At 37.7% G+C, this 22,801-nt stretch overlaps 2 protein-coding genes across 2 annotated transcripts; both read right to left on the reverse strand.

Moving 5' to 3' along the window:
- Positions 1 to 416: 416 nt before the first annotated feature.
- Positions 417 to 11,215, reverse strand: LOC128232721 (uncharacterized). The gene is made up of 7 exons (XM_052946431.1): positions 11,190 to 11,215; positions 8,998 to 10,500; positions 8,377 to 8,530; positions 7,688 to 7,818; positions 6,023 to 6,981; positions 5,420 to 5,560; positions 417 to 5,120 (listed from the first exon to the last, which is right to left on the reverse strand). The coding sequence occupies exons 2-7, from the start codon at positions 10,415 to 10,417 to the stop codon at positions 4,863 to 4,865; spliced, it is 3,063 nt and encodes a 1,020-aa protein (XP_052802391.1). The 5' UTR covers positions 10,418 to 10,500; positions 11,190 to 11,215; the 3' UTR covers positions 417 to 4,862.
- A 127-nt stretch (positions 11,216 to 11,342) lies between these two features.
- LOC128232720 (uncharacterized) lies at positions 11,343 to 22,672 on the reverse strand. The gene is made up of 7 exons (XM_052946429.1): positions 22,468 to 22,672; positions 17,164 to 20,463; positions 16,059 to 16,212; positions 15,409 to 15,539; positions 14,095 to 15,050; positions 13,661 to 13,801; positions 11,343 to 13,368 (listed from the first exon to the last, which is right to left on the reverse strand). Exons 1-7 carry the CDS (start codon positions 22,598 to 22,600, stop codon positions 13,111 to 13,113), a joined length of 5,073 nt encoding a protein of 1,690 aa, XP_052802389.1. The 5' UTR covers positions 22,601 to 22,672; the 3' UTR covers positions 11,343 to 13,110.
- Between the last annotated feature and the right edge of the window lie 129 nt (positions 22,673 to 22,801).

Raw genomic sequence — 22,801 nt, forward strand, 5'->3', positions numbered from 1 at the left:
GCGCTAATAACGATGAAAAATGCGATCTGGTCTTTTGTCAGCAATCCTTATATCACTGGTTTTCAGATATTTACGATCCAAACTATGCAAAAAAAGTTAAATAAAAAAAGTTGTCCAAACAGTTAATCTGTGAGAGTACAGCTTTAATTAATTCAACACATTTGATCTCGAGTTGTATGCTTCAACCCCTCTCTTTAAACAAGGCGAAATAATACCCGACTTGCGGAAATGTATAATTAGGTGCAGATGTGGCGATACATCTTCATCAACTTAACGCTAACAGGAAGCATACTGTAAAGATTAGATCGGAATAACTGTAATTGCTTCGTCGCAAGGATGTATAATAGCTGGAGTATTTTTCTAAAGTTAGAAATCATATGAATCAATAATTCAACATTGGTAACAATAAGTCTATATAAAATCGATTTTTATTAAGCGTCAACAAAAACAGTTCCGAAACAGTTATAACATGAGAGTGCTTAAAGGCCTAGTTTAAGGAATGTTTGGCATTTGCACTGGTGTCACAGTAGGGGCCAATTTCCTGTGTATATGTTTAATTGGCTCAGAGCCATTTATGGTCTATTTCTTTAATAAAACCTCGAAAACTGCTCAACAAATTACTCAGACAATTATGCAATTAGATTAAGATCAATACACAGAAGTTGTGTACTATACACGATTTTTTTTTGATTTTTTTTTTTGGGGGGGGGGGGGGGGTCACCTACAGCAGGATTAAACTAGGCCTTTAAAACTGATATTGGTGTTTAGCTAATTAAAACGAAATCTTCGAAATTTTCTGCAAACTTGCTTGGAAATTCCAGCTGGTTTCGATTTTAATTGTCATAAAACCTAATTTATGAACTAGTGACTCAAAGAATATATGTTGGCAAGGATTGTTTTAAATTTTGTTGAAATTTAGTTTTTTAATGATTTTTTTAACAAACACGAAACAAGGACAGGCCGACACTTACATCACTTACGAGTTGTTGTCTCTTTAACTAAATGCATGACGTATGAAATACAATTAAACACGTTAAAGCTGCACTCTCACAGATTGAATGTTTTGATAACTTTTATATTTTTTGTCTTGGAACGAGCAAATTTTGCAAAAATCCATTTTAACCAGTTATATACGACTGCTGACAAAAAATCAGATCGTAGATATTTTATATTTAAACTCAAAAAATGATGTTTTAAGCATTTTTTTAAACGTTTTTTTCTTAAGCCATAAAACATTACTTTCGAACGGAAATATGAAAATCTACGATCTGATTTTTTTTGTCAGCAAACTTATATCAGTGGTTTGCAGATATTTACGCAAGAAGTTGCTCTTTCCAGGACAATAAATGAAAAGGTTGTTTAAATGACGATTTGCAGATTTTTACGCAAGAAGTTGCTTCCAAGACAAAAATGAAAAAGTTGTTTAAATGACCAATCTGTGAGATTGCAGCTTTAAAGACCAGTTTGGAAATGCAGTACACATTCTGCATCAGGCATGGTAATCTTTGCAGGAAAGATAACCAGCATGTCCAGTAAAACATTTTTAAACACTACTTTATCTTATTCACGAAAAGAAAAACTATTATAAATCGAAAGAAATTGTGTCCATGCCCATTAAACACATTTGGAAGCCTAATTTCAAGAGCAATAACATACCTGTATTCTTAACTCTCAATACGCGGCCTTATTGGGCGTCAAAAAAGAAGCTAGAACACAAGATATAAATCGTAGTGTATAGATTGCATTAGCTTTTTATCAGTTAGTTTAATCGCATAAGCGTGACACTTGAAACAAACAAAACAAACCATATACAAATCTATTGCAATGTTTACCTAAAGCTGCACTCACAGATTGACCGGTTTGACAACTTGTTATATATGTTGCCTTGGAATGAGCCAATTATTATGTAAATGGCTGACAACAAGTTATAAAAGACAAGTGACAAAATGTTAGATCGAAATTTTTCATAAATATGTCAGAAAATTGATGTTTTGTGGCTAAAAGCGTTACTTACGCTAAAAGAAAATAAGTTCGGTATTTTTTCTAAAAAATGGTCATTTCTATTGTGATTTATCTAATATAACTGAATTGTATCAGTGATGCCAAAATGAGCTTATTCTGAAACAAAAATAAAATAAAAATGTCAATCTGTGACGGAGTGCAGCTTTAAAAACAACTAACAGTAAGCACATATCTGATGATTACATTAATAAGAATATGTACAGAGAAAAGGTACATATATGTAGACTTGTTCTGGTTATATTTCTTCATAAATGGCGGACAAAATGAATTTCGACAGTTTTTAGTATTCTGGTTTCAATCTTAAAGTAGCATAAAACACACAATCCACAAAATCGACATCGGCCGCCGTCAGACTGTTACTTACGACCGCCGTCAGACGGTAATTTACGACCGCCGCCAGACTGTTACTTACGACCGCTGTCAGACTGTTACCAACGACCGTCGTCAGACTGTTTCTTACGACCGCCACCAGACTGTTACTTACGACCGCCGCCAGATTGTTACTTACGACCGCCGCCTGATTGTTACCAACAACCGCCGTCAGACTTTTTCTTACGACCGCAACCTGACTGTTACTTACGACCGCCGCCAGATTGTTACCAACGACCGCCGTCAGACTGTTTCTTACGACCGCCACCAGACTGTTACTTACGACCGCCGTCAGACTGTACGACCGCTGCCAGACTGTTACTTACGACCGCCGCCAGACGGTAATTTACGAAAGCCGCCAGACTGTTACTTACGACCGTCGTCAGACTGTTACTAACGACTGCCGCCAGACTGTTACAACGACCGCCGCCAGACTGTAACTTACGACCGCCGTTATACTGTACGACCGCCACCAGACTGTAACATACGACCGCCGTCAGACTGTACGACCGCTGCCAGACTGTTACTTACGACCGTCGTCAGACTGTTACTAACGACAGCCACCAGACTGTAACTACGACCGCCGCCAGACTGTTACTTAACCGTGCGCTTGTGGAATGCCTTTGCACCAATGATGATAAATGATTGCCGTAAATATGACACAAGTATACAAGCCAAGTTGTCAAGAATTCAAATATTTACCCTGTTAAGAAGCACACTGTTAGGGGATTAAATTGGCGCTGAGGTGTTAGGGGATTAAATTGGCGCTGAGGTGTTAGGGGATTAAATTGGCGCTGAGGTGTTAGGGGATTAAATTGGCGCTGAGGTGTTAGGGGATTAAATTGGTGCTGAGGTGTTAGGGGATTAAATTGGCGCTGAGGTGTTAGGGGATTAAATTGGTGCTGAGGTGTTAGGGGATTAAATTGGCGCTGAGGTGTTAGGGGATTAAATTGGCGCTGAGGTGTTAGGGGATTAAATTGGCGCTGAGGTGTTAGGGGATTAAATTGGCGCTGAGGTGTTAGGGGATTAAATTGGCGCTGAGGTGTTAGGGGATTAAATTGGCGCTGAGGAGAGGCACAAACGTTCAAATACCACAAAAACACACACATTCCAAAGATGAGATGCACACATGAACGTTTAAATTCAAGGCTACAAACAAACCAATAGTCGACACATGCAGATAGAGATAACACTTCCTCATTCAGTTAAATAATCAATTCGAAAATACAAGCGATGAAATAATATTATACAAACAAATATGTTTAAACTCAATAAGGCAAGAATTCAATACGAGCACAGCTTGTATTGTGTTGAATGCTATAAAAAATAAGAATAAGCACCTAGCATTTATTAAAACTGATTGTGAATATGTTTTACTTGCCTTGAATACAGCAGGGCCTGTTTTGTATTCATATATATTACTACATAAAAACCGGCAATTTAGCAACATGGTAGAACATCAAAATAACAGGGTATATACAGACTTGACAAAAAAGTTTAACAAAACAAGACATCACAAAGTACTATCCCAAAACCAAATCTTTTAAAGCTGCACTCGCATAGATTGGCCGTTTTGACAGGTGTTTTTTTAATTATTTGTTTTCGTCTTGGAATGCGTGAATGTCTGGAAACCAGTTATATAAGAAGGGCGACTATAAATTAGATCGAATTATTTCATACTTATGGTAGAAATTTGATGCTTTATAACTAAAAACGTTAATGACGCTTTAAAGGGACTCATATTTTGTAAAATGCACTTTTTTGTATGATGTAATAAAGTATGGCAAATCATCAGGAGTGTTAAAACTAGGATACTGACATATGAAACCCTTCAACAAATGCTGATATACTTTCAAATAATCTTTTTGAAGTCCACGATTTCCAAAACCGTTTCTAACGCATTTCACTGAAAAGCTATATCGTGATTGGTTGATTGAAATTATCACGTGATGCTTTCATGATATTTAATGAAAGTTAACAATATGTATTATTGTCGAGTCCCTGTGGCCGAGTGGTTATCAGTTTTCTACCTTTTTCTTGAATGTATAAGCGTGGGTTCTATCCTACATTAAACAAGATATTCTTTTTAAACTTTATATTTTTTTCTGCCATTTACGAGTTATCAACGAGTAAAATAAGTATAATATTAGTGTTCGCAGATGCATTACCGTTAAAAAATAATGATCCCAAAACATGGGCGAGTCACTTTAAGAGAACTAATATGTCGGCCGTGTTTTCCAACAATTCACAGCTATTCTATTGTGAGGTAACTTATATGCCTAAATTAAATGCATTGATGCCAAATTCAGCTGATTCTGAAACAAAAAATGAAAATGTCAAAACTGTCAATCTGTGAGAGTGCAGCTTTAACATAAGCTGTAATCAATAATAACACAAGGGTAACAATACAAACCAAATCAATGTTCAAAAATCACAATCACAATCAATGTACAAAAGTCACAAACATGTGTTTACAAGTCGTCATCACTTTGAAACTGAACAACCCACTTGGTAGCTTCAATCATGTTCTGTTCTCGCTCCATTATGTCTAGTATTTTCTCCTTCTCCTGCACGCTGTCACATAACACGATGAACTTGCTGTCCTTGCGCCTCGCCCTACCCCGCATCTGGATGAGAGCGGTGACAGTGGAGGGTGGATACATGGTGATCACGCGCTCACATTCCGGCCAATCAACGCCCTCCTCGGCAACTGACGTAGCAACCACAACCTTGTTGTGTAAAGTTATATAATATAAAAAGAATGCTATTTCTTTACAGTCGTGTTTTAGCCTGTTGTCAAGGATACACATATTTGAACGACATCACGGAAACCAATCATTAATAAAAACATGTAAATGTAAAAAGAATGGTAAAGCACGACATGGGCAAAATAAACATTACACCAAAAGCGTTTGATCACCAATATATTTGTGTTAACAAATTTTGTTAATTGTACCATGTCCAAAATGTCAGAAAGTTCGTCATGAATATAATGAATATATCCTGCTGAACAAACAGAGATACGTACCTGGTACTTTCCTCGCTTGATGTCCTCGAGGACATTTCTTTGAGCTCTCACCGACATTCCACCAGCCGACCCGGCCGACCCATCACCGTGTCCAACCATCGTCGTTGTACGTAAACCGGCCCTCTGTAACTGAGGCGAGTCCTGAAAAAATAGACACCAAGGTAAAGACGAAATATCTTCTTCAAATACCGTACAGTGCTAAAATAAGTAATAGTTTGACACATTTATACGAAATATTTAAGCTTTGAATTAACTGAACCGCAAAAAGCAGAAATTTGTCTTTGCCTTCCCTTGTACACTTAAACATGGTTTTGTTTTTGCCTTGACTACAAGGCATATCCCTGTAGTTTCAATGGTATCTTCATTGTATAAAAAATCGCCAATCCTTGGCATCGTATCAAATACATTTTACATAAAAAGAAAGACAACTTTTAAGAAAAACAGACATGACCTCAGTATTATGTGACACAATTTGCAGTTTATTTTCAATAAAATTTAAAATGTAACTGACTTACGATTAAGTAAAAACAAAATCGAACCTTCGGATTTCAAGTGGTGCTGTCTAGTAAAATTAAAGCCGTTTTAACATTTTAATCAGAATACCTGTAGGATACCAGCAAGATCATGGGCTGTGGCCCGCTGTTTGACGAGGACCAACGATATACCTTGCCCACGTCTGTCAGTCGTGGTCAGCTCGTTGATTAGGTTCTGGACATGATGATCTGCTGGGGCGGTGGGATCAGGTATTCCAAATGGCGAGGCCGAGATTGATCCGAGGGAGTTTGCGTGGTAAGCCTCGATCAACCGTTGAAGAGCATCTGTTGGCAGATGAACACTACGTGCAAAATCAAACCCTACGTCTTCAAGATCTGCTAACTCTTGTATGGCACAAAATACACCACCGTCGATAACACTGCTTCTTGCCATACATACGCCTTGCACATGCCTCGTGATCATAGACAACTCCAATTCATCTCCTTCGTTGCTTATTGTCTCGATTGAAGATAAGCACATTTCAATAGTATCAAGTTCTTCTTCCACAAAATTGTCTGCAATCATTCTTACATTGCTATCTCGCATGTAACTTGTCATCTCTGGTCTGATATTAACATACTCTGAAATGTTCGAAATGACTGCCAACGTCAGAACACAATACGTAATGTACACATTAAGTTCGGTTTTGAATGTGTTCTCGAAGGCGTACGACGTGTACGTACTAGAGTCCGATGGTGTTCTGATGTCTAGATTGGCGTTTGACTGGAACTGCTCCAACGTGCTCTCACACTCGGGATTTTCTACGATACACAGTTTTGCCCCACCCATGTTTGCGATGAGAACATTTAACATGTCCACTGTAGCTTGAACACTTGCCTTTCCAGCGGGAGATGCGGTGAGACCGAGAGCTGTTGGACGAAAGCGCTCTGGAGTTCGGTTTAGGTGGTATTTGCTCAGAATGACGTTGTATGGGTGCGCTTTTTCACAGTGGTGTACTTCGTCAACGACAATCAAGCTGAAGTCCTCCCAACGAATTATTCTTTTTTCAAGGATGTTTTTACAAAACCCTGTCGTGAACAAAACTTTGAATTCAAAATAAGACAACTACATCATAAAAAAACAGATTTATTTACAGCTTCTGGTCATCTTCTACTTTAAAGCTTAGTTTGAAAGTTCACAATGTGCAACAGTATCGATTACCATTGATCATTTATATGAATTTAAGGTGTTTGAATGTTTCAAAACGCCAATACTAATATTTGTTTAGGTGTCAACATCTGTCTTTACATATAGGTCACGTACCAAAACGGATGGCCTACATTGTAAGAAAGAATAATGTGTAAAAGATGCACTATTACTCCCAAATAAGATTTATCAAAATTAATAAAATTGTTTAAATATACCAGAAAGGATGAATACATGTCGAAAACAATGGTTCCTATGAAGGATACCAAGTTTAATTCGAAAGAAATGTGCAGAAAACACGGTTTTTCTTCCTTATGAGACGATAGTAGATCACTGTAAATCTTTTAGCAATTACCAATCATTTAATATTTTTGGATTTTAAGCTTTTAAAATTCACGGTTAAAATCTTGTTATCAGTAAGATATATTTTCCATAAATGCACAATTTAGTAAGTAGTTAAAAATTGATTACTCAAAATTTATGTTTGTTGTAAATGTGTATGTATTGATTTTGAGTAAAAGTGTCACTTTAAAGGATATTAAAAAGAAACGACCGTTGGACTTCTAACATCATCGACAGCGACCCTACCGGCAGTAACGACAACAATGTCGTGTTTCCACAGTGGGATACCATGTGTTGCCTGCTGACCCATGCAGAGTGCTGCTACACGGATCTTACGGCGCACTAAGTCTGTCGTCTGCTCAGTCTCATCATTGAACCTTTACAACATAATATATACTTTAGTTTGGACAACATCAACAAAAAAGCTCAGTACAGTGTTTAACATTGAGCAGTAATTTGCAATAGTTTTTAAAACGCACATTGGAATACAATGGATTGAAAGGTACCTGCATGACTAAAAATAATCAACTAAATATGTGTAAAGTTAACAATGCGACGATCAAAATGTTTCATAACGTAGTTTATATAAAACTAAATGTACTGAGGTTTGTACGATTCATAAACAACATCGTCTTTTCACAGTGGTTTTTGTATGAAAACCTTTTATATTTTCTTTTCAGTGTATATTTATAAAACAGGGCTATTGATAAAAACATGTTACCAAAACTTATATTGCTACAGAGATTTGAAAAGAGATAATTCGGAAGCAAACAAGGATATTCAAATAATGAAAACAGCCGTTACGGTCTACTAGAAACGGTTCTATTACAGTGATGTAACGTGCACTGGCAACCACCTCTCGAGCCGGATTAATGGTGTTCTATATTCAAGGATCTTTAACACAACTTCAAAACCATTAATCTTAACCATACAACCTTTTGAATTTCTTGTCCCCAAGCTGCTGTTGTATGTATTGAGACTGCTGCATGACAAGGAGAACTTTGTCGACAAGGAAGAGAATGTTCCGGGTTGGATACTTCTTCAGCATCGCGCTTATCGTCATGACAGAAACCAGCGTCTTCCCAGTTCCTGATTGCAAGCGACAGGAAAATTCAATTGAATAAATATATTATGTAAGTTCACTTCTTGGAATACAATAATACAATGAAAACTACAGAAACAAGCCCAGTTTTCAAACATTCAAATATAAATCCTGTTTTGAGGCAAGTCACATATCGGTTATCACAATATATTAAGAGCACTTCTAATGCATGTTGTTACTAGGTCTTGTCCGTTTTCTTTAGTTTTCTTACATCTACAGTATAGTATCATTAGAATGCTTATATTAATCATTTTTAACTTAATTCATCAACTGTTTACATAACCTCTCCAATTCTCAGTACGACTTCTGTTATTATTTATTAAGTAATATATAAACTATATCTGACTAAATACACCATTGGTCTTAATATTTATAGGTTATCTTAAATACTAAAACACACGAACATAAGGCATCACGACCAATTTTGCTTGCAGCGTCGTTGAACAAAACTTACCAGTTGGCAAAAACACCAATGCATTCCTTTCCATGGCCTTTTCGTACAGTTCAAACTGGTAGTTCCGGGGCTTTGTTAACGTATATGGGATGTATCTGGATGAGATGTCAATACCATGTAAGTGCTCTCTGATAGGAGCAGGCTCAGTGCAAACCTTTTGTTTGTGTCTACTCCCATTAATGTGGCTCAAATACGCCTCCCTTGTGTTCATAGGGCTCTTGCAAGTGTGACAGTAGTATGGGAAATTTGCTGAATATGGGTTGTGTAAAACGGAATCGCTATCTTTCGGCTTTTCACCAAACATCTTGGTCCTAAGCACTTCAAGCCCAGATGGATAACCCTTTTTATTACTCCTCCTCTTTGGAGTGGAAGGTATTACCAGGTCCTGTAGTATAGGCACGGTCGGCTGAATCCTGGCACGTTTTGCAGGAGGACTTGCAGGAGGACTGTCAGTGGCGCCAAGAAGCTGCCTTTGGAATGCTAATTTATGTCCAGGGTGCTTTGCACTGATGTGTACTCTTAAGTGGTACTCTGTGTTTGTTTTTGTAAAGCAGATTGGACAGGTATGCCAGATTGTCCTGTCTATAGCATTTTCTGGTGATGCAAGACATACTAGATCAGTACCAGCCATTTTTCTGTGTCTGGCCCCTTCAAGATGTTGCTGATAACTATCAGCACCTGAACATGGAATTTTGCAAACATCACAATAACATTCCTTCGTCTCTTGTGCCAGAACTTTCTTTAAATGTCGTTCACTCTCCATATGCTGTTGGCGACTCTCCGGACCCGTAAATGTGACCTTACACACCAAACACGTCATGAAATTATCTCGGTGTCCCTGCTGCAATTCATTTTGTACTTGCAATGCATTGAGATGTTTCTTTCCCGTCGAATGCTGCTGCATATGCTGTGCAGATGTCAGTTCAATAGAACAGACAGTACATTGGGCACGTCCAAATCTTGGGTCAAAATCAAAACCTCGATTACTTTGTCCTGGTAAGTCACATAGTTCGAGTGTTCGTTGGATTGGATTATTTTGTTGATGATGCTTAGTGCCCAATGGACTTTGATATCGAGTGAGGCAGTATCCCTTCTGTCCATCAATGTGATATTCTCCGGTCTCTTGCTGTATTGACCTAATTCCATCTTGTACTTCTTCTGAAGAAGCTGGCAAGGAAAAAGCTGACCAAGGCCAACGTTTGATGCGAGGAAAACCTTTAAATAAAATATTTGTCTGCTTTTTTCTCTTCATGTGTTTTTTGCCACTCAAATGATCATCTGCATGAGAGCTCGAAGTAAGTGCAATCCGGCAGATATTGCAATATCCCTTCTGCCCGTCAAAATGATATTCCCTGCTATCTGCATTACCGATAGCAAGTTGCTGATTTTGATAAGTCATCGCACGCTGCTTGTCCACCATAGCGAGATGACGTGGAGATTCACTATGAATCTGTAGAATGGCAGAAGTGTCACAAGTAATTTTGCACACCTCGCAGTAGTTTCCTGATAATAACAAAACAATGTGTTATAACATGGAAGTTAGATTGTGGGCAATTGTCAATTTCAATCATTGTAGCCAACTTTAGGAGGTTACGATTTCTGATGTATGTATTCGTATATTAAGTTCTGAATATTACAGAAAATTACAAAGAAATTTTATTTCCGGACTATACATAGAAAGCTGGAGCTGGAGACAAAAGTAATGTGACCTCCAAAGTGATAACTTGATTAGAAGGCCTGTAAATGACAGAACAATTTTGTAAACATTCGTGTGACTATTACTATTTGTTGGTAGTTTTTAACACATTTCTATAATCTTACAAAGCAGACTGATCCATTTATGAATTCAAATTATGATTATTACAGAAAGTTACGAATTTAGTTGTTGTGTTGTGCCGAGAAGACAAAGATGCAAGAATTATGTCAGGTCCAAAATGATATTTTGGTAAGGAGACCTTAGAATAAGAAATGCAGCTTTCTTTGTACAATTGTATCAAATGAATCGAAATCACTTTTAGTTTCCATGAATTTTTACAAAATCTGTTAACGTAAGTGAACTTATAACGCTTTTTTCGCTAAAATGACTTCAAAACAATATTTGAAAAAAAAATCCTGATAAAGCTTACCAAAATGGGGGGGGGGGATACTAGTTAAACTACACCTTCGCATGCTCGAGTAATTTATATACTTACTTGCTAACCTAAACCACCCAGATATCTCTCTGGCATATTTGGCATGTGCAAATTATGGACATGATAGTGCCATATTACATGCCAGGGAATCATTAAAGCCAACACATAGTGTTTTGCGTTGGAAATGCCCCAACGCGTCTTCCATTGATGGGCCAATTAGTAAAAAATGGAGGTAAATGGTGAGAATTTTGCCCATGTCCATAAGCCTATTTTCAAAATGAGCAATATCTAACTGCATGTATTTACTATATGAATACGCGGTCCTTGTCGTCACAAAGAAGCTAAAACTCTTGACGAGTAAAACTTTTTCTTCTAGATTTAATCAGCTTTATATCAGTTACTTTAACCACAAAAGCAAGAAACTCAAAACAAATTTAAATAATTTACATATACAGGTTTAAATGCTATATATATATTGAAATAATAACTTAAATAAATACGTACACTAGCCTAATCTAAACATTTATAATTAGACAATGCAAAGAGAAATTGAATAAAAATGTTCATCTTGTTTTTGGTTCCTTTTTCCAAACAGACAAAATAAGTTATATATACACACAAGAAACAATATCAACAACGAACACCGTCAAAATGTTTCATACTAATACCTAACCACGCCTGTGTTATGTCAATGCACCAATGAGATAAAAGTAAAAATGAATACCGAAATAGGACACAGTATTACATTGAACACTACAGGGACATGCCCAGTTGTCAAGAATTCGAAACTTTGTGCACAAGAATATAAACCATGTACAGAGGTTCAAGACAAAGGCCCAAACGCAAGACACAAACGAACAAACACCAAAAGAGACCACACCCGCATCAAAACAAAGACAAGCAAACACTGAATTTTTAATTTAATGCCAATTTTTAATTTTTAATTAAATGAAGTTGGACTTCTTTAATTATTACCATATAATTTAATGCCACACATTTAAAAACACACTTAAAGATCGAGGTAGCATTTCCGTAACTCAGTTTAATAAAAATTGCAAAATGAATGTATGAATTTTATCTGCGGTATTCATAAGGGTAATATTAGGCATGAACTTAGTTTTAGTTCGTAAATTAGGAGGGTTTTTCATAAATTGGTCATTCGAAGCTCAGATAGTCAAGACTCCATAAAAAAGTTGTCAAAATTTCTTTTACTCTGGATGTCTATAAATGGAACATTTGTTGTATACATCATTTTTCAACCCAGGCTAATGCATATTTATATTTTCAGTTTGGTACTTTCCTATTTCCATGGCAATGCAAGTATGCTGAGTCTAAATGTATAAGGACACTGGAGCCAGGTGCTTTACATGGCACACATTTTCTTTTGAAACCATTTGCTTTGTATGTATGTAACTATTTTATTAAATTATCATGTCTGTGGCACAGTTATATCGGTGTTAAATTTGTATTATTATCCTTAAGAAAATAACAAATAATTTATGTTTGGCATGTAATGGAATGAAATTGAAAACATAAGAGACGATAGAATTATAGCATACGAAAGCATAAGTATGTTATTACTTAATAAGGCAAGAATTAAATAAGAGCAGCTTACCAAATAGAGATATAGTGTGTTGAATAGTATAAATAACAAGCATAAGCTTCTTGCATGTATATATAGCTAATGGTGAATTATTTTCAATCGCCTTGAGCATGGCCTATTGTGAATTCATATCTATTGCTACATAATAGCAGACAATCTATGAACAAGGTAGGAATTCAAAATAACAGGGTATATACAAAAATCACAAGTTGACAGAAAACATTAACAAAACAAGATATAACATCTGCATTTTTTTGAAAACCAAAGCGTTTAACACTAGTTGAATCCCTTAATCACACAAGTGTTACAATACTTAATAGAACCTTAGAGCTAACATGTCACAAGCACGATTCGTATTCACCGGTCACACACATGTGTTCACGAATCGTTACCACGTTGAAGCTGAACAATCCACTTGGTAGCTTCAATCATGTTCTGTTCTCGCATCATAATGTCTTTTAATTTCTCTTCCTCCTCCAAGTTGCTACATAACACGATAAACTTGCTGTCCTTGCGCCTCGCCCTACCCCGCATCTGGATGAGAGCGGTGACAGTGGAGGGAGGGTACATGGTGATCACGCGCTCACAATCCGGCCAATCAACGCCCTCCTCGGCAACTGACGTAGCAACCACAACCTTATTGTGTAAATTATAAAGTTATATAAGAATACTATTTGTTTATAGTCGTGTTGGTAGCTTGTGGTCAGGGATACACATATGTGCGTTAGAGATGTCGTGGAAAACAATCATAAATATATGTTGATGTAAATATAATTGTAAAATGGGAGCAATACATGGGCAAAATATATATGACACCAAAACCGTTTAATCCATAAAAAAGGTTCAAAATAAAAATCGTTATTGTTAATTGTACCATGTCAAAAGTATGTACGTCAAGAATATAATAAATATATCCTGCCGAACGTACCTGGTACTTTCCTTGCTTGATTTCCTCGAGGACCTCTTTTTGAGCTCTCACCGACATTCCACCAGCTGACCCGGCCGACCCATCACCGTGCCCAACCATCGTAGTTGTATGTAAACCGGCCCTCTGTAACTGCGGCGAGTTCTGAAAAAAAATAACCATGCGTTATCAAGTATAAGAAAAAGAATCTTCTTCACATAAAATAAGTAATATTTTGACTCATATATACGAGATCTTTAAACAATAATTTACATGAAGCGCTACAGGCGGAAATGGTACCCATGTGACTTTCAACAAGGTTTTGTTTTTGTTGTGACTTCTAGGCACGTCCCAGTAGTTTCCACTCATTCATTAACGTATTTTTTAAATCGATCATTCGAATTTTAAGAGGTGCAATCAAGTTAAATGAAAGATATTTTATTATGTATTCAGTATACCTTAAGAATACCAGCAAGATGGTAGGCTGTGGCCCTTTGCTTGACGAGGACCAAAGATATGCCTTGTCCACTTCTGCCAGTCGTGGTCAGCTCGTTGATTAGGTTCTGGACATGATGATCTGCTACGGCGGAGGGATCAGGTATTCCAGATGGCGAGGTCGAGGTTAGAAAAAACTTAGCGTGGTCAACCTTGATCAGCTGTTGCAGCGCAGCTGTTGGCAGGCCAACACTACGAGCAAACTGAAACCCTACAGTTCCAAGTTCCGCCAATTCTTGTATGGCACAAAATACACCACCGTCGATAACACTGCTTCTTGCCATACATACGCCTTGCACATGCCTCTTGATCATAGAAAACTCCACCACATCTATGTTGTTGCTTTTCTTCTCGATTGAACATAAGCTAATTTGGATAGTATCAAGTTCTTCTTCCACAAAATTGTCTGCAATCATTCTTACAATGCTATCTCGCATGCAAGGTGTCATCTCTGGTCTGATATTAACATATTCTTTTATATTTGAAATGTCTGCTAACTTAAGAACACAATACATAATGTACACATTTAGCTCGGTTTTGAATGTGTTCTCGAAGGCGTACGTCTTGGTTGTACTAGTGTCCGTTGGTGTTCTAGCTTCTAGATTAGCATTTGACTGGTACTGTACCAATGTGCTCACACACTCGGGATTTTCTACGATACACATTTTTGCCCCACCCATGTTTGAGATGAGAACATTTAACATGCCCACTGTTGCTTGAACACTTGCCTTTCCAGCGGGAGATGCGGTGAGACCGAGAGCTGTTGGACCAAAGCGATCTGGAGTTTGTTTAAGGTGATATGTGCTTAGAATGACGTTGTATGGATGCGCTTTTTCACAGTGGTGTACTTCGTCGACGACTATTAAGCTGAAGTCTTCCCAACGAATTACTTTTTTTTCTAGAATGTTTTTACAAAATCCTGTCGTGAACAAAACAAAATAAGAATCAGTTTACATTGAATGCAAAATAAGACAAAAACTTCCCACAACAACTTCGAATACAAAATGCAAAATAAGATTTATTTACACCCTCTAAGCATTATTGTTATCATCTATTTTGTGCGTATTTTGAAAGACTGAAAGTCACAATGTGCAACAGGTACTATTTTAATATTACCATGGATCTTTTATATGAATTTTAAGTGTTTTGAACACACTTGCTGGTGATTTTCTCGCACCCCAAGCTAATGAGCTACATTGCAAGAAAGAATAAATATGTTACAAATAATTTAATAAAAACGACCGTTAGACTTCAAACATCATTGACAGCGACCCTACCGGCAGTAACGACAACAATGTCGTGTTTCCACAGTGGGATGCCATGTGTTGCCTGCTGACCCATGCAGAGTGCTGCTACACGGATCTTACGGCGCACTAAGTCAGTAGTCTGCTCAGTCTCATCATTGAACCTTTGCAGCATAATAATACCTTAGTTTGGACAACATCAACTACCAAGCTAAACACAGTGTTATCACCATTGAGCAGTAATTTGCAGTTATTTTGAAAAACACATTTAAATGCATATTATATTTAGGAGAACCTGCATGACTCCAATAATTTGCATGTTATTCTAATACTCATGACGTGTGAGCAAAGCGAAGATAAAACATAAATTTAGGTAATTATTTTACACCTGACCCTGCTGACGTGTTAAGTAAACAAAGTGGCGATAAAACAGAAGTGATTTATAATGCATTGATAATGCATATACCAAAAGCACAGCGGGATGAACGTTTATACAAGGTTGTCATTGCAAAAATGATATCTTAAGTATAAAAACAGCCCTTTCGATTTGCTCGAAACTGCTCAATAACAGTAACGAAACGTGCAACACTGTCAACCAAAACTAGAACCGGATTAAACGGTGTTCTTTATTCAATGATCATAAAGACATATTAACAACCATATTCTTTATCGTCAAAGTTTACCTGTTGAATGTCTTGTCCCCAAGCTGCTGTTGAATGTATTGAGACTGCTGCATGACTAGGAGAACTTTGTCGACAAGGAAGAGAATGTTCCGGGTTGGATACTTCTCCAACATGGCGCTTATCGTCATGACAGAAACCAGCGTCTTCCCAGTTCCTGATTGTGACATAAAGGAAAATACAGTTGAACAAATACTTCCTTGAATACAAAACACATTGGATCTACAGAAACAAGCTTAGTAGTCAAAATAGCAAATGCCTCCGTCACATATCCGTACGATGTCCATATGAGATTTTTGATATTAATAATATCAAAAATCTCATATGGACATCGTACGGATATGTGACATATTATACAATTCGACTAACTTTTAAAATTCAAACGAACTTCGTACACTCGTAGCTTGTGGTCAATTCGCTAAGGGCCCCGTACGTTCTTTCGGAGAATGTAATCGTAGGATATCCGTACGGATATTGCAGACAAGTCGTGCGGAGCTCGAACGGGGCTCGCACGAACCTCGCACGATGCACGTGAGTTCGTATGGACATTGAACGTTGACCATGCGACTCACCTGCAATTGTCGTGCGATGCTCGTGAGAGTTCTACCGATGCCCGTGTTAGCTGTTCCCGGCAGTCTACGCGCTCGGTGAGAACTTGGGAGTTTGGTGAAACATTATACCCGAGTTCTCTACAAGTTAAAAACACGTACGGTGCTCGTAAGAGTCAACTGTGTCCACACGGCGATTTTGCAAAATTTCGACTGAAAACTCGTACGAAGCACGTAGCGTGGATGTGACCAGGACATTAAAGGCTAGACATTTATCTGTGAATTGATACTGAACACTTCAAATGAGTGTTGCTATAATAGGGTTTATTCAAATAGTTCGGATATTTCAATTACACTACATTATCAAAAAATATTGTTATTATAATTCAGGACTTACTTTTTCATAAATTGTTTGAGTAACCATTCACTTTCTCAGTTCGAATTATTTATTAAGTAACATATCTAAAACTTTTTGTTGTAAACCTGTATCGGTATTTATTCGAAAATAATGCATCACGACTCAGTGTTATGTGTTAAGAACGCCTCTGAACAAAACTTACCAGTTGGCAAAAATACCAATGCATTTCTTGCCATGGCCTTTTCGTACAGTTCAAACTGGTAGTTCCGAGGCTTCGTTAAAGTATATGGGATGTATCCGGATGTAATGTCAAGTCCTTGCACGTGCTCTCTGATAGGAGCAGGCTCAGTGCAAACCTTTTGCTTGTGTCTGTTCCCATTAATGTGGCTCAAATAGGCATCTCTTGTGTTCATTGGACTTTTACACGTGTGACAGTAGTATGGGAAATTCGCTGAATAAGGGTTGTGTAATACAGAACTCCCATCTTTTGGCTTTGCCCCTAACATCTCGGAGCTAAGTATTCTAGATGCATTATCATTACCAGAATTATGGTTTCTTGTGGCATAAGCCAGATCAGACAGATTACCCCTTTTATTACAACTTCCAGAATCGTTGCAGGTTTCATCATTGAATGCAGCTGCTTCTGCAAAACGTTCTGGTCTTTGAAACGGCCCAGTTATATTGACTTCTACTTTCTCTGGTTGTGCGCCAGTAGCTCCTTCTTGCATTTCCTTCGGTAAAAACTCTGGAGGAAACAACGGCTCCGACAAAAATACTTGTAAAGGAGTAGTGTGACCACTATTCAGAGTGGTAGGTGATATCGGGGGTTGTTGTATATGCACGGTCGGCTGAAGTCTGACACGTTCTGCAGGAGGACTGTGAGAGGCGCCAAAAAGCTGCCTTGGGACTGCTAGTTCATGCCCAGGGTGCTTTGCGCTGATGTGAACTCTCAAGTGGTGCTCAGTGTTTGTCTTTGAAAAGCAGATCGGACAGGTATGCCAGATTGTCTTGTCTATAGCATTTTCTGGTGATGTTAAGCCCACTAGATCAGTACCGGTCATTTTTCTGTGTTTGGCCCCTTCAATGTGTTGCTGGTAATTATCAGCACCTGAACATGGAACTTTGCAAACATCACAATAGTATTCCTTCTTTTCTTCCGTCAGAGATTGAATTTTCTTAAAATGTCGTTCACTCTGCATATGTTGCTGGCGACTCTCCGGGCCCGAAAATGTAACCTTACAAGCCAAGCACATCATGTTGTCATCTCGATGCATCTGCTGCAATTGTTGTTGTACTTGCAACGCCTTGAAATGTTTCTTTCCCGTCAAATGCTGCTGCATATGCTGTACAGATGTCAGCTCTATAGCACATACAAAACATTGGCCTCTTCCCATTCTTGGGTCAAAATTAACTTCTTGGTTATTTCGTCCTTGTAGGTCACACTGTTCGGGTGTTTGTTGGATTTGATAATTTTGTTGATGTTGCAAAGGACTTAATTGAGTCTGATATCCAGTGTTAAATCTTTCGAAATTAATACCTTCTTGTGCAAGACTTCCCTCGCTTTCAGACCGTGAGTCATCAGTGTAACTTGGTGAACACTCATGAAATCTAGGTTCATTATTAAATTGATATTGAACAGGTTGGTTTCCCTCAGATATTGTTGTCATGGGTTTGTTTCCAACAAAATCATTTTGGCTTGAAGGTGATTCAACAGTTTTTCGAAACGTTTCACTTCTTTCCTCATGAGAAGCATTTTCGCCCCATTGACGTGTTTCATTATTTGGTCTCAATTCCGTAGAACGTTGTGCAGTATTCAATACCTTGCCAGGAAGGTTTTCTTGGGATTTCGCGAAGTTCTGTAGAAACCCTCTACCACGCCCAAGAAGGGAGCAGCCAGCGCTAAAATCATTCTGAACTACTCGATACGGTTCAGTAAATCTACTAGAAGATAAACTTTGCTCTGTTGATGTTTCAAAATGTGACTTTATATCAAGACTGCTCAGGTCATCAGTTAGCTGATCTATTCCTACGGTTGTTTCATTTCTTATCTTAGATTCATCAGTCTCAACACTGTGTTGCCTTTCTATATTCATTCTTTGACCAGGCACTGGACATTCCATACTGAGGGATTTTATGTTTATACTGCTAAGAGATGATTCTGTTTCCCATGATTGATTATCATTAATACTTGAATGGGTCTGAACAGCTACGTGTCCATCTAAATTATTCACCTCTGAAGAAGGAAGACTATCAAGGGGTTTGACAGAGATATCATCGCTGCTATCGCTATCATCATCGGATGAGCCCACGTCTTGAAAATGATGCAATTTGTCCTTTTCATCTCCACAATAGACATTGTTCTGATTTTCATGACCAGCAACATGTGATTCCAGATACCTTGTCACTTGATTGACAACAAGAGTTTCAGGGTTGTTTGTTGTTTGTAATTCTTGTGGTGAAACACTTAGCGCTGGATACTGAGGCGAACTTCTGTCTATTGGACCGACCTGAGTTGGGCTCTCTAAAGTGTTCTTAATGCTCATGTTTTTCATATTTCTTTCATGTTTCTTTCCTTTGAAGTGATCCTCTGCATTTTCCTGGCCAGTAAAAACTACATTACAGGCATTGCATTTCAGGGGGTGCTGGCTGCCCATACTTTCCATCTCCAGCTTTTTCAATGTTTTCTTATGCTTTTCTCCAGCCATGTGAGCTGCCTGACTTTCAGGTCCTGTAAATGATACTTTGCAGGTGTCACAAAAAAGTGAACTATGTCCCAATTCGCGATGTGCTTCATTAAGATATGCAATATTTGCCTCTGTGTGGCTGAAACCTCTACCTAACGGTTGCTGGAACTTATGCTCTGAAACAGAAGTCGCTGTGTTAAAAGTCTGAAGATTTGGCAGGATTACTGCGCTCGTTAAGTTTTGAACATATGCTGGGGTCATCGTTTTTCCAAAACGTTTTGCGGTCTCCAACTGAGCCTTTTTCTTGGCATGATTTTTACCACGCAGATGCTCTTGTGCATGAGAATTGGATGTTAGTTCAATGTTACATACATGACAAACACCTCGGCCTCCATGAAAATCATATCCTTTCTCTATTGAACTACTTCCATTCTGTATTTCCCTTGAAGATGCTAAAGTAGCGGAAGCTGCAGTAGCATAGTCCTGACTAGCTTGTAATAAAGGTCTCTGGGGAGAACTAGCAGTTAAACCATTACTTAGAATCTGCGTCTGTTGTTTTCTCTTCTTATGGTTTTTGCCGCTCAAATGATCGTTTGCATGCGAGCTTGATGTAAGTTCAATCTGGCAAATGTTACAGTATCCCTTTTGTCCATCAAAATGATATTCCCTGGTATCTGTATTGCCGGAAGCAGGTTGGTGATTTCGATTAGTCATTGCACGCTGCTTTTCCACCATAGCGAGATGGCGAGGAGACTCACTATGAATCTGTAGAATGGCAGAAGTGTCACAAGTAATTTTGCACACTTCGCAGTAGTTTCCTGATAATGACAAAACAATGTGGTAAAACATGAAAGTTACAGTTACTGATTGTGGGCAGTGGTCAATGTCAAAGTTTGTAGCCAACTGAAGGAGGTTAAACTATCCAATGTATATACTAGTATATTAAGTTCTGAATATTACAGAAAATTACAAAAACAAATTTACTTCCGGGCTATGCAGAGAAAGCCGAAGCTGGAGACAAAAGTAATGTGACGTCCAAAGTGATAATTTGATTAGAAGGCCACACAAAAGAACATTTTTGAAATTGAATAATGTCTGTAATGACAGAGGACGTAAGCCCCACCCCTATTTACAAAATACTCGTAAAACATTTACACCAATCCCGCGTATCAAAGAGTTTTTAACAACTTGAGAAACTAAGTACTGTTAAGAAACCTATTGAATACATCTTAGAAAAGGTGTGTGTGTGTGTGGGGGGGGGGGGGGGGGGGCTTCTGTAATTCGTTGTGTGTACCCATATCCAAATTATCAGTAGTTGCCGACTGTGGCTACTTCAGTCGTAGCATTGGTCATATAGAGTTATCACGAGCTTAGAGAATTACACATATGTGCCATGGCCGATCTGGGATAACGTCGCCAAGAAGCCTATACTCTTGCATTCTCCTGTACTTTATAGACAAATTTGCTCATCTAAACACGCCCAAAAACTCTCTGGCCTATGCAAGTTATAAACGTGACAATACTATAGTACACGCCAGGGAATAATGGATTCACCACATATTGTTGTGTGTTAAAAATACTCCAACGCGTTTTCCGTTGTGGTGCCAATTAGTTGAAAATGGAGGTAAACGGTGAATGTGGTCTGTTGTTTTCTTTTTTAGAGGTTTATACGAGTAAAATATAAAATAAAATCGGGGAATGTAGTGCCATAAAGGTTGATGGGGATTTTGTTTTCTCTTTTATTAAATTAAAAAGTAAAATTGGACGCTTTTTGTTGGGGGTGGGGGACAAATGCCACAAGGCTGTTCTTTGTTCCAGTAGCATTCAGTTGTACTAAGCCTAATCTGAATTTTGGTAAAATATAGAATGTACTGATAAAGCAAAATACATGTAGACTTTATGTTCGAAAAAAACTGTGAAAAGAAGTTCAAACAATATACAAATACTTATTAAATAGTGCTGTGTAGCCAAATACAGTAAAGCAACAATGCGTGGAAAGCAGTTTTGCATAGACATATAAAGCTAGATTAGCTAGACATAGATTAGTTAAGAGTAGATCAGTTTTTGCTGTCTTGTATCATTAAAATGTAACTTAGAAACAACATCGGATGTTTGCCCGTTCATCAGTAGAAATAGTATCAATTGTCATTAGGTCATTATTTTGACGTCACGGTATTTCATATTTAATACTAAGTTGAAATTGATTGCCTGTGAGGTTTATCATTCCGTTAATAATTAAGGTTCATCAATGTTAAGTCATAAAGTCTAACTGCATTATTAAAATTACTACGTGATCTACTTGCAACGTGGTTTAATGTGTAATGAGTTCTGACATTAAAAACAGTACATATACATCCAAAGTTGTTTTTGATTGAAAATGGCCGAGGTGTTCCGAATAAGTGTAAGTGGAAAATTTGACGAAATTAAGCTACGAATACATGATTGTTTACAGAAAAGTGTTTATATATCATAGCGTTGAGAAATACATGTATTATACTACCTTTATAGTTTTTAATGGATTCTTAGTCAGATGCGAAAACATAAATTCAAAACCGTGTAAACAAGTCGATGACGCTCGGGGGCAAACCCGAAGTTGGGATATTCTTCCTTGTCGCCAAAAATTCCGTTTTTGGTGAGAAAAAAACGATGCGAATAGCATGCTTTCAGATTAAATAATTTACCTTTTCAACCAATTGGCACAACAATGGAAGACACGTTGGAGCATTTTCAACGCATTATAAAATGCTGTGACACGAACGATTTCCCGCAGTATATATTTATCAACAAATTCATGTAAATAAACAGATAAATACAAATCATACCATAGCCTCGGCGAGCAACTGCTTGATTTTCAACCTTTTTCTTGTGCTCAAGACTAGCATAATGTTGCTGGGCTGGTATCACTCCACTAAAAGATTTCACGCACACAGAACACTGTAAAGGAATGCTCTCCATATTCCTTTTTGCGTTATAAACACCCCATTTAATTTATGCCACACAAACACGTAATCCGATCAAAAAAGAAAGTGGGTGTTTCCAAATGGATTTTCTGAAAAACGAAAGTGAAAGTAGCAAAATAATAGTTGTATGTAACCCTTAAATTTTTGAATTGAATTTTAATTTTTAACAAGAGTTATATCTTCTATGGCACCAATT

The sequence above is a fragment of the Mya arenaria genome, chromosome 4 (assembly GCF_026914265.1).
Source record: "Mya arenaria isolate MELC-2E11 chromosome 4, ASM2691426v1".
NCBI classification, from domain to species: Eukaryota; Metazoa; Mollusca; class Bivalvia; order Myida; family Myidae; genus Mya; species Mya arenaria.